The sequence below is a fragment of the Puma concolor genome, chromosome A2 (genome assembly GCF_028749965.1).
Source record: "Puma concolor isolate L17-30 chromosome A2, mPumCon1.1.hap2, whole genome shotgun sequence".
Lineage (NCBI taxonomy): Eukaryota > Metazoa > Chordata > Mammalia > Carnivora > Felidae > Puma > Puma concolor.
In genome coordinates this window covers 145,553,454-145,566,399 of record NC_141668.1, presented here as the reverse complement: position 1 = coordinate 145,566,399, position 12,946 = coordinate 145,553,454, and the positions used below count along the sequence as shown (strand labels likewise).

At 43.8% G+C, this 12,946-nt stretch overlaps 1 protein-coding gene across 2 annotated transcripts in view; it reads left to right on the top strand.

Moving 5' to 3' along the window:
- ABHD6 (abhydrolase domain containing 6, acylglycerol lipase) overlaps positions 1-12,946 on the top strand; it is a 53,642-nt gene that overhangs the window by 7,808 nt on the left and 32,888 nt on the right. For both annotated transcript variants that reach the window (XM_086697804.1, XM_086697803.1), the window contains exons 2-3: positions 4,560-4,624; positions 12,066-12,217. In XM_086697804.1, the coding sequence (XP_086553930.1) occupies positions 12,099-12,217 (119 nt within the window). In that variant the 5' untranslated portion in view covers positions 4,560-4,624; positions 12,066-12,098. The remainder of the gene's footprint in view (positions 1-4,559; positions 4,625-12,065; positions 12,218-12,946) is intronic.

Genomic DNA, 12,946 nt, shown 5'->3' with positions numbered 1-12,946 from the left:
TAGCTCAGAGCCTGGATCCTGCTTCAGATTCTGTGGCTCCTTCTCTCTCTGCCTCTCCCCTGCTCATGCTTTCTCTCTCTCTCAAAAATAAGTAAACATTAAAAAAAAAATTAAAACAACAACAACAAAATTTTTTTAACGTTTATTCATTTTTAAGAGACAGAGACAGAGTGCAAGTGGGGGAGGGGCAGAGGGAGAGGGAGACACGAAACCTGAAGCAGGCTCCAGGCTGTCAGCACAGAGCCTGACGCAGGGCTCAAACCTGCAACCATGAGATCATGACCTGAGCCCAAGTTGGATGCTTAACCGGCTGAACCACCCAGGCGCCCCTGGGCTTTCTTGGCAGGCAGTTATTTCAGACCATCACCATAGTCTACATCTTAACCCGAGCAGTGGTGTTTTGAAGATGCTAGGCTAGGTCAGGGCATACGTTGCGTATTTTATTGCTTGTTTCTTGACTGATACAATTTTTTAGAAGACAGCTGCAAGACACATGAGCTACTTCCCTTCCAGCAGAAGTCCTGATTGAACTGCATAACTTTCTCCCCACTGACTGTGTTCCCTTCTCCAGGCAATCGGGGTAACAGGATTATCTGGTTCTCTGATTCCCTGCCCACAGGACCAGCCAGGCTAGGCTGAATTTCCTTGCCCGACAAGCTGCCTTAGCTGGTAGAAGCAGGGGAGGGAGTGGTGGGCTTGGCTGGTTCTTGAGCCAGAACACCCAGGGGAACCAGTTGCTAGCACTTTGGAACCTAGAGAGACAGAGTTCTCCTCTTATCAGTACCTCTCCCAGAGCCACAAAGGAGATATGCATTTCCAGTTTATGCACATGTATGGTTCCAGAATGGAAATCCTTATCTTTTGTCTTAGAATGCTGGACTTGATCAAGGACTGAAGTTCCTGTCAAACTGACTTAACCTTTGGATAGTCACACAAGGCAGGAGCTCTCCCAGTCTTTGTTATCTTAGTAGGCAGCCTGTGTAGCTTGTGGAGAGAGAGAGAGAGGGAGGCAGGCTGCCAGCCTTCATATTTGTATTTGTTTCTTCCCTTATCATGTGAAACAATTAAGGTTTGGTCACTCTCTCTCTCATGGGCCTTTTTTTTTTTTTTTTTTTTAATAAATTGAACTCCTGTATCTTACTTACTTATTTGTTTATTTTTGAGAGAGATAGAGAGTGGGAGTGAGTGAGGAGCAGAGAGAGAGAGAGAATCCCACAAGGTGTAAAGAGAGAGGGAGAGAGAGTGTGGAGCCCTGAATGGTTTTCAAGTTCACCTGACACGGGCCTTGAGCTTATGAACTGTGAGCTCATGACCTGAGCCAAAGTCGGATACTTAACCAACTGAGCCACCCAGGCGCCCCTGCTGTGGGCCTTTTAATTAGCTTAGAGTCCAGAACTGGCCAGAAGAAGTTTTTGTGCTAATGAAAGTGTTCTCTATGCTCCCTGCCCAGGATGGTGGCCATTAGCTACATGTAGCTCTTGAGCAGGTGAAATGTGACTAGTGCACCTGAGGAACTGAACTCTACATTGTATTTAATTTTGATCAATTTAAACAGCCACATGTGGCTAGTGGCAACGTATTGGACAATGCAGGATAGACCATTCTATTTCAGGACTTTATATTATATTTTGTAATTAAATAGAGAAAGCCTTACACATGCACATGATAGTAATTCAAAAGATATAACAGGGGGCCACCTGGGTGGCTCAGTCAGTCCAGCGTTCGACTCTGGATTTCCGCTCAGGTTGTGATCCTGGGCCATGGGATCATGCCCATGTTGAGCTCCTTGGTGAGCATGGAGCCTGCTTGAGATTCTCTCTCTCTCTCTCTCTCTCTCTCTCTCTCTCTCTCTCTCTCCCTCTCTCCCTCTCCCTCTCCCTCTCCCTCTCTCCCTCTCCCTCTTTCCCTCTCCCTCTCTCCCTCTCTCCCTCTCTCCCTCTCTCCCTCTTTCTCCCTCCCTCCCTCCCTCCCTCCCTCCCTCCCTCTCCCTCTCTTCCTCTGCTCCTTCTCTGTCTCTAAAAAAAGGTCAAAAGATACAAGATGCAGCCATGGTAACCAGTTTCCCGTGTATCCTTCTCCCTCCCTCTCCTCTCTTTCTGTCTTTGTCTCCTTTAATGCAAAAGGTATTATTCTATCCATTCTCTGCTGTTTCTTGTTTTTTGGTGTTGCTTTTTTTTTTTTTTTTTTTTTTGAGTTAACAGTGAATCTTAGGGGACACCTGGGTTACTCAGTGGATTAAGTGTCTGACTTTTGGTTTCAGCTCAGGTCATGGTTTGTGAGATCAAGCCCTGCATCGGGCTCTTTGCTGACTGTGGAGCCTGCTTGGGATTCTCTCACTCCCTCCCCCTCTGCCCTTCCCCTGCTCATGCTCTCTCTCCCTTTCTGTCTCTCAAAATAAATACACAAATTTTTTAAAATCTTAAAAAAGAATGAACCTTGGAGGTCATTACCCATAAAGACAAATAGAACTGCCTCATTATTTTAATGGCTTATGTTTAATTTTATTTGTATTTAATGGCTATACGTAATACTTCCTTATAAAGCTATACCATTGTTTACTTAACAGATGCCCTATAAGTGGGCATATGAGTTAATTTCACACCTTTGCCATGATAGATTCTACCGTGACACGTAACCTTCCACAAACATGATTTCATACACTAGGTACAAACATAAACTCTTAGAAGAGATTCTTAGGTTGAAGGTATGTGCATTTTACAACGTCACAGATTTTAACAAATTGCCATGCATAGAGTTTGTTCATGGGAATATAAATTGGTACATTGTATAGAGCATCTATTTGCTCACAGTCTCTGCAACATAGACTGTTTCTAAACTTTTTGTTTTTTGCTGGTACGGTAAATAAAGATTGCTACTGTTGCCTGGGTGGCTCAGCTGGTTAAGTGGCTGACTTTGGCTTGGGTCATGATCTCACAGTTTGTGAGTTTGAGCCCAGCATCGGGCTCTGTGCTGACAGTGTAGAACCTGCTTGGGATTCTCTCTCCCTCTCTCTCTGCCCTCCCTTGTGTGCTCTCTCTCAAAATCAATAAGTAAACTTAAAAAAAAAAAAAAAGGATACCGCTTTAAAAATTAAGACTGCCATTAGCTTGTCAATTTAATCTGCATTTCTCTTATTATAAATGAGCTTGAGGGTCTTTTTATATGTTCGAAAGTCATTTGTGTTTACTTTCTGATAAATTATCTACTCAGATCATTTGCCCATTTTCCTATTGGATTTTGTTGTTGTTTTGATTTTTAGGAACCTTTTGTGCATTCAGGAAATTAGTCTGTTGTGTCTAAGTATGTATTGACAAATCTTGATCTTGGTCATGGTGTATCTTTCCATGTGGACATTGAAAACATGTTTGTGCAGTGAACATGTTAATCTTTTCGTTATGGCCTCTGGACCTTCTATCTTACTTAGACTTTCCCTGCTCAGATATTTTCAAACAGAGTTCTTATGTTGTCTTACAGAACTTCCATGGTTTTATTTTACTTTTTTAGGTTTAACTCTTTGACTCCTCTGAAATAATTCAGGGGTTCTTCTGCCATGGTGCCTTGGCACTGTGTCTCCCTTTCCAGCCCTGGTTTTGAGCTGTGGGGTCCCTCTAGCAGCCACTCTCGTAGAAACATTATCCTCATTTGTTCCCTGGCTGCCACCTTCTCATTCCTTTCTTTATTCTGTGTTATGTTGTTATGTTGTGTTATGTTATTTTTAAGTAAGCTCTATGCCCAACTTGGGGCTTGAACTCAGAACCCTGAGATTAAGAGTTGCATGCTCTACCAACTGAGCCAGTCAGACACCCCTCTTTTTTTTAATTAAAAAATGTTTAAATAAATTCTACACCCAGTGTGGGGCTCGAGCTTAGAACCCTGAGATCAAGAGTCACATGCTCTACCAACTGAGCCAGTCAGACACCCCTCTTTTTTTTAATTAAAAAATGTTTAAATAAATTCTATACCCAGTGTGGGGCTCGAACTTTGAACCCCGAGATCAAGAGTTACATGGTCTACCGATGGAGCCAGCCGGGTGCCCCTTCTCATTCCTTCCTAAGTACAACTTTTAGGGAAACCCTAATGACGAATGGAGAAGGCAAGTTTTAGTCTTTGGGGGTCTTAGTTACGTTTGTAGGTCTCAGAGCCCCCTTTCACCTGAGTGTGCCTGTCCCCCCCCACCCCCCACCCCCACCCACACCCACACACACCCTGCTTCTTGCCTTTCTCCCCACTGCAGTCCAGGAGTCACCAACTCACTCCCAGCTCTGTCCTGTCACTGCACATTTCTTCTTTGACCTCCTTCATGCGTTCCTAGGCCTGGCTCATTATCTGCTGTGCCCTGCCCTTTGTGCTGGTTTCTTAATTGGGGTAGGTGAGCCAAACACAAGGTGGGCTATGAAGCCACACCTGTGCCCGTGCCCAGGAGGAGAGAAGGCCATGCCAGCCATCGCACCACCTCTGCCTCCGTCTCTGGTGAAGCCAGCAATTTTGTGGCTGTTAGCAATTCATTCACCTTCTCATTACGATTTAATGCTTTGTCATTTTCTTTCTTGTGATTCCAGAATCTCATTTTCAGCTTCTGCCAGAGCCAGGAGCAGTTGGGAAAGAAGGCTGTGTTCTTTGAAGAGTGAGTATGGCTTTTTAACACTGTTGCTTTAAAGAAAGAAAGAAAGGGGCGCCTGGGTGGCGCAGTCGGTTAAGCGTCCGACTTCAGCCAGGTCACGATCTCGCGGTCCGTGAGTTCGAGCCCCGCGTCAGGCTCTGGGCTGATGGCTCGGAGCCTGGAGCCTGTTTCCGATTCTGTGTCTCCCTCTCTCTCTGCCCCTCCCCCGTTCATGCTCTGTCTCTCTCTGTCCCCAAAATAAATAAACGTTGAAAAAAAAAATTTAAAAAAAAAAAAAAAAAAGAAAGAAAGAGAGAGAGAGAGATAGAGAGAGAGAGAGGAAGGAAGGAAGAAAGAAAGAAAAAGAAAGAAAAGAAAGAAAGAAAGAAAGAAAGAAAGAAAGAAAGAAAGAAAGAAAGAAGGCAGCTCTTAAAGAGCCTGAGGCTCCTCTATAAGCCCCCCAAAAACCCCTCTCCAGGCCAACCTGCAGTGGTGATTTCTCTGGTTCAGTGGTCTGGGGGGAGGAGATTGGGCACCTGCAGGTTAGATACATACCCAGCAGCCCCCTATGGACAGTTCTCAGAGTGTGCCAGGAGCAGGGTGCGAAGCTTGGAGGTCTAGAAGAACTGAGCCTTTGGGAACCAAGATGCACACCTGGGGAGTGTGATACTCGAATCAGCCCCAAAGGCAGAGAGGCAGAGAGGTTCATCTGGCAGCCAGGACATGGGAGTGTTTCACATGAAGGGGGCAGCCTGGGGAAAGACAAAGCATGAGGCTGTGCAGGGCTGGCATGGGGACAGGAGTTGGTTATTTGGGGTGCAGGCAGAGATGTGGGAGTTGGCCCAGGAAGTTGGGTTGGGATCATATCAGGTAGTCTGAGTTCACATTAGACCTGGGCAGCCTAATGCATGATGTGAGTTGTGAAGATTCCCCTGGCAACTAGTGTTAGGGATGTGACAGAATGGGAGCAAGAAGAAAGGATGACCCGGACCCAGTGTGGTGGCTGAGGGAGCTGTGATCTGTCTCACACCTGGTATCTCACACCCAGTGGGAATTTTTCTTCCCACCCAACATTCCTAGTAAATGTGGAACCAGATTGGCCTAAGGAATTGGTTGTAAGAGGCTTTCAGGGGTATAGACCCTCTAAAGCTGTGCTGTCCAATATGGACAGCTCCTTTTCCTGTGTGGCTACCGTGCACTTAAAATGTGACAGGTGTGAGTGTAGAACTGAACTCTGAATTTTATTTAATTAATTTAAATTTAAATAGTCATGTATTGAACAGCATAGTTTGTCTAGACTCACAAGTTGGCTTCAGTGCTGGCACCTCTCCACCTGTGCATTAACAGGAGTGGAGGGGGACATAGGAAGAGTGAAAGATGTATCACAGTCTGGGAAGCTAGATGGATGGGCACAAATGAATGAATCAGGAGAAGGGGGAGAGATGTGGGACTTCTGAGTCATGTGGTAGTCAAAAGGCTTTTGGAAAAGTCTGGAAGGGGGTACTGGCCAGGCATGTTGAGTTTGGAATTCCCTGAAGAAGGGAATGGTGGAGGAGGATGTAGGGATGGAGAGCTGTCCGAGGAAGACAGTGAGGAGAGCATTATGGGAATATCAGGAGACAGAGTGAGGAGAGCATCGTGGGAATATCCAGTGGAGAGAGTGAGGAGAGCACCATGGGAATATCTAGGGGGAGAGAGAGGAGAACATCTCAGAATCCAGGCCCCGCATGCTGGTTTCAACAGCAGGGCTGTGAGAGCTGCAAAGCCAGACTGAGGGGGGCAGAGTTGGGCACCTCACAGCAGTATTCCTGGGGTTCATGCCACACTTTCAGTGATGCCTCAGCAAGCTTAACTGCTTGTTGGGAAATTTCAGTGTGATTTTCTTCCAGGATGAAGATGATATGTATGATAAGAGTTAGAACTGGCCGTTTCTTGAATTATTGTGTCCTCAGTCCTGGGGCTTCCACGTAAGAGGATCTTAACATCTTTGTATTTTTTCTAACTGTTGATCATTAGTGATAGTTTTGAGGGATTGGTTTATCTTGACAAGGGCCTAGTTTCAGAAAGCAGCGTTGGGTAGATGCAACAATCTTTAAGAGCTTGGATAGTATATTCAGATTTTAGGAGCTTAGTGTTTCCCTAACGGAAAACATTGGAGAAAGCATTTTCATATTGCTGAATTAAGGGAAAAAATTGTAAGCAGCACTGGGAAGTTTTTTAAAAGATACCAGCAGGAATAGGGTAATAAATTAACGGGTAACTTATAAAGTTAGCATGTTACTTGCTCTTAAAACAGTTCTAGAGAAGTGCAAAGAGCGCCAATGGGGACACTGGACCCCCTGCCTTGTGCGTAGTGGATGCACAGTGAGTCCTGCAGCCAGAAAACCCTGAGAGAAAACCAACAGAGCATGAACCAGGGACATCTGTAGGATTAGTTTGAAATAAAGACCATTCTGTTCGCCAGCCAGGTGACCTGTGGGGCACTTTAAAATTCTTTAAGCCTTAGTTTCTCCATCTTTAAAGTGGGAGAGGGGCTCCTGGGTGGCTCAGTCGGTTTGGCTCAGGTCATGATCCCAGGACTGTGGGATCAAGTCCTGTGTCGGGCTCCATGCTGAGTGTGGAGCCTGCTTCAAATTCTCTCTCTCCCTCTGCCCTCCCCCACTCACTCTCATAAATAAATAAATAAACAAACAAATAAGAAAATACTTATTAAGAAATAAAGTGGGAGAAATGCTTTCTACCTCATAATGTTGTGAGGGATGAGATGAGAGGATGTATATGAACTGCCTGTGTGGGGCGTGGTTTACAGAAGTTATTTAATAGTGGAGGTTGTCAGTCTTGTATCTTTGGCTGTGATGGTCCTGGTTATTATTGTTGCTATTGTTGTTAAAATAATCATTATTTTGAAGAGACCAGAACTTTAGCCTGTCAGACTTGATGGTGTATGAGTAAAATATCTAGGGAAAGGCAAGATTCTTTGAAAGTGTCTCACGTTCTGTTTTCTCTTGGAATTCTGCTTTATACCCTGAGATTAAGGTGTTAGAACTCAGGATTCCCAGTTTTCCAAATCAGTGAGAATGTGAAAAGACAGTCGTGACACATTATGCCTTACTCCTAGCCCCCAGACGAGGGACTTTGAGATGCAATGTTTGTTTATGTGGATCCACTGGTGTCTCCTCTATCCAATCAGTCTTCATCCCTGTGTTCAGAGATACAGGCCCTACATGCACAGCTTGGATGCTAACAGGAGGAGGCCGGATGGCAGGCTCAGTCTGGGATGTGAGCCTGTGTGACTCTCCCTGGTGTCAGAACGGACAGCTCTCTTCCTAATGTAGCTTCTCTTCGCTTTGTGCCACAAGGCCACAGAGGTCATTGTCCTTAACACTGGGGTGCCTTGCTTTCACACAACAGATACATAAAACGAGTGCAATTTTTTTTTTCTCTTTTTCAATCTTTTTCAAGAATTCGGGCAATAAGCATTGTCAAGCCACAGATATTTGCCTGGTACTGTTTTACGTTCTGGGAACATGTAACAAGGAGTAAGATTCTTGAGGGGGCAAGCCAGATCCTACTCTTTAATTGCCTGGTATAATTTGAGAAATGTTTTAAGTCTGAGTAGGAGAAGACAGAAGAGGTGATTTGGATGAGTGTTCTTATTTAATAGTTGAGGAAACCAAGCTCTCTTCCTGGTAGAGAGGCAGTGGGAATGTGCCCCCCCCTCAGCCTGGTTGGCGCCCGAGCCATTCATGTGTCACCATTATGATTTTCACCAGACCTATATATCGCCTACTTTGCATTTTTCTTTAAATTGACTGCTTTTAACTTAATTTTAAAAATTAGTTTTCATAAATTGAAAGCATCCCTCTATTTGCTAGATGGAATGCTGGCCCATTCACGAAGGGCTTAATATTAGATCTTAAAAAAAAATAAGGAAGGAAGGAAGGAAGAGGAGGGAGGGAAAAAAATCAACACAAAGAAACCATGTTATTAAGTAGCTAGTTACTGTTGCTTGCAGGAGAGGAAGGCTTAGAGAGGTGTTTAATAACACCATACTGAGAATTTCTCTTTGACCTAGACAGAACTGAATAAGAACTGAAAGCTGATTTCTCTGTATGCATGTCAGTGTTATGTTACCCAGTTAATGCTGTGTAGCCCTGAGCATTATTCAGTATTCTCCTGCTCCCTAATGTCATCTTGCAAGCAAACATCAATTGTATGGACCCCATCCTTTGGGAAATTCCACTCTCCACCCCTTAGTTGACTTTCAGTCATTGGCGGTTCCAGGTTCACAAGGTTTCAGTTTTCCTGTCTCCAGACTCTCCTTTGGGTACAATAGAGTATCCTATAAACAAACCTCAGCAGGGTAGGAGAGCTTCCTTTTTAAAGAAAGGCTGGGGTAAGTCCTCTTTAAAATGAAGGATGATGCAGAGGTAGGGATCATCACTTCCTCCTTATGTATACTATGTGTATAGAAGAGTCAGAAAGCATTAGTTTCGGGGCACCTGGGTGGCTCAGTCAGTTAAGCGTCCGACTCTTGATTTCGGCTTAGGTCATGATCTCACTGTTTATTTTGCTTTAACAAAACAGAGACTGCTTGGGATTCTCTCTCTCCCTCTCTTTCTGCCCATCCCCCCTTATGCATGCTCTCTCTCAAAAATAAATACGTTTTTAAAAAAGGAAGGAAGGAAGCAAGCAAGCAAGCATTAGTTTCTTCACCCAGGGCCTGTCCATATTTGACCTGTTCAGGGGAAGTGTACAACAGGCTTCTCTATAAGTCCATGCCTTTACTAAATTCATCAGGCTAGGGGTGCCTGGGTGGTAAGTGGGTTAAGCATTTGACTTCTGCTCAGGTCATGATCTCACGGTCCGTGGGTTCAAGCCCCGTCCGTGTCAGGCTCTGTGCTGATCCTGGAGCCTGTTTCAGATTCCATGTCTCCTTCTCTCTCTGCCCCTTCCCTTCTCAGGCTTTGTCTCTCTCTGTCTTGCAAAAATAAATAAAATGTTAAAATTTTTTTTCTTTAATTGATCAGGCTCTACAAAAACTCCTAATTGAAGTTCATTCTGCAATTAAATGGGAGGTGGAGCCAGATAAAACTTTCCCCCAAAGTGATGGAGAGGTCCATAACAGGCATTGGCAAAGCCATGATGCCTCTTTTTGATGATTAGACCTTGGGGCTACCATCCCCAGTGTCAGGGTCAGTGAAATAATGGCTTTGGGCATAAAATGTTCTAGTTCCTAGTCAAAAGGAACATCACGTAATTAACCTCCTGCAGCTCAGGAATCGGAATTCATAGTAACCCTCAGCAGTTTTTAGGGACTTTGTGTGATTTGGAAAAGTCCTCTTGAAGGTGACAGTTCCTATTTTCATTGACTCTTTTGTGACCAATGTTCAAACAGATTTCTAAAATTCTCTTCAGTCTGAAAGTAATTTGCTTACCCCTTGACAGTGAGGCCTTTTTAGCATGGTGAATTGTACCCTGCGTTAAATAGGTGACTCCTCCAGGGAGTTTTGTAATTACTGAAAGAAAAAAGTCAGCTCTCTTACAGCATCATTGGGAATGGTTGATTGTCCCCAAAACAAACAGGACTGAGCCCATTTTGTAACTTAGCTTTCATTCATTCATTTGCACCATATTTGTGTCCTGTACTATTCTTGGGGCGCTGAGAAAGAACATACGGACTGGCCTGACCCTCAAGGAGTTCTAGTTCTAGGAGAAAACAGGCCAGTGACTTAAGTGTGCTGAAAAGTGTTTATAGTGATTGAGAAGCTGAGAGGCCAGTTGAATCAGAAACACAGACAGTGCTTCTGTCCCTGAGAGGGCTTTCATTCCTGCAGATTCAGCATGGTACCCACAAAGAGCCTGTGCGTGTGACTAAGAACCATCTAACCCACCTATATATTTGTCTGTCTCCTCCACTTCCCCCTAGACTGTGAGGGGCTTGTTTCACCAACCCCTTGTAGAGGACAGAACATAAATGGAGATGCCATAGCTTCATGGAGAAATTAGGAGTGATGACAAGTGTAGGTATTTAACAGCAGAGAGCTTATGAAGATTGAAAAAAAGGCCATTAAAAAAAAATTAGACAATGTATAGCATGGTGCAGAGGGGGTGGGTCCAAGGAGAAACCTGTTTTGTAATCTTGATTCAACTGGCTGAGTGACTTTGGGCAAGTTACTTAGCCTCTCTGTGCCTTACTTTTCCCAGCCTATAAAATGAAATAAAACACCCTGCCTGTTTGACAGGACTGGTGTGCTATACCAAGGGTTGCTCACTTTCTGCCAGCAGGCCAAAGAGCCTGCAGCCTCTTTGTAACAAAGTCTTGTTGGAATAGTCACTCCCATTTATTGCATGCTGTGTCAGACCTGCTCTCGGAGCTGGGGACACACGATAGTCCCTGCCCTCCTGGTGCTCCCATTCTAGCCTTCAGATGTGTTCATCTAGTCTTCAAGAAGACCTCAGAAAGTACAATGCAAATTCTACCGTTTTGATTTGTTCCCTCTTAACTTTTTGTTGTATGGGACTTATTTTTGAATAGGCTATTATACATATATGTGATAATAACCAAAAGGTTTAAAAAGGTACATGGTAAAAAAACAAGTTTTCCTTCTATCCTTAACACCCCAGCTACTAGTTCCCCACCTTAGATGAACTGTTACTGATTTGTTAACACATCCTTTCCGTGATAGTAGCATTCACGCGCACACATAGATGGTTTCCATTTCTGTCTGTCTTTTAGGTTCTCTGTCCTAAGTTTTAATTTTTATTTATTTATTTTTAAAGTTTATTTATTTATTGGGGGGCAGGGGTAAAGAGAGGGAGAGAGAGAAAATCCCAAGCAGGCTGTGCACTGCCCGATGTGCAGAGCCTGATGCAGGGCTTAATTGACTAAGCTACCCAGGCACCCCTTAACTTTTAATTTTTAAAAATTGCAAACTTATAGAAAAGCTGAAAGAATATTACCATGTAACCTTCACCTGGATTCACCAGAGGTTAACATTTGCCACATTTGCTTTAATGTTCTCTCTTTTCCCCTTCCCCAGTGACTTTTTTTTCTCAATTTTTAAAAGTGAGTAGCAGAAATGAACATTGAGTAGCAGATATCACTATTCTTCACCCCTTAATACTTCAGCAGATGTCTCCTAAGAGCAAAGATTTTCTACGTATAAATGTAACCACAATTTCATCACACTCAAGAATTGTGTCACTGATACAGCTATCTCATATCTGTTCTCAGATTTCCCCCATTTGTTTTAACAACATCCTTTATAGCTTAAAAAAAATTCAGGATCCTCTCAAGGATTCTTTATTATATTTAGTTGTTATGCCTATTTAGATTTTTTGAGCACTTGGTCAGCTTTTGTTTCCTCCTGACTTTAACCCTCATTCTGGGTCCTTCTCTCTTCCACTTTGCCTTTTCCCCTTTTCTCTTGAGACAGAGTTTCAATGCTGTCACTCTGTTTAGCCCTGCAGGTGTCTGCCAGCCTTAAAGAGCAGGATGGATCTTGATGTGGTCAACATGTTTGTGATCGCAGGTGGGACGCTGGCCCTCCCCATCCTGGCATTTGTAGCCTCATTTCTCCTTTGGCCGTCAGCGCTGATAAAGATCTATTACTGGTAAGTTAATTTTATAATTGAAGTATTCAAGAGTATCATAATAATAGTGTCATCTTCTCTGGTGGTGACTTTTGCCCTTTTGGTGGTGGTGGTTCAACATTTTACCATGAACTATTTCAAATATACAGAAAAGTTCAAAGATGTCCTGTTTTGAGTTTGGGGAGTATTCTTGAAGAATGGTAACTCCTCACCAGGTAAATTCTTTCTGGTTTCTGATAGTATCTTTGCCTAGGAGGCTGCCCTCACTCCCAAAGTCACTGATTCTGTCTGCAGGCAAGAATTGTGCATGTTTATGGCAGCTCCTTTGATATTTTCTTGGTCATTGGATTCTTAAATTTTTTTTGTTTATTTATTTTTGAGAGAAAGAGACATAAAGTGTGATGGGGGAGGGGCAGAGAGAGAGGGAGATACAGAATCTGAAGCAGGCTCCAGGCTCTGAGCTGTCAGCACAGCGCCTGACAAGGGGCTCAAACCATGAGCTGCGAGATCATGACCTGAGCCAAAGTCGGATGCTTAATTGACTGAGCCACCCAGTGCCCCATCTTGGCCATTGGATGCTAACCCAGTGATATCCTGACCGGTGTAGAGATGTGCACTGAAAAATGAATTAGAAAGACCAGGGCCAAGGAGATGGCCTGGGTGGGACAGAATGGTTTTAGATATGTTCTAAACATGTTCATTAGTAAAGCGACAGAAAGAAAAAGAAGTTTCCAAAATTTTTATCATCCT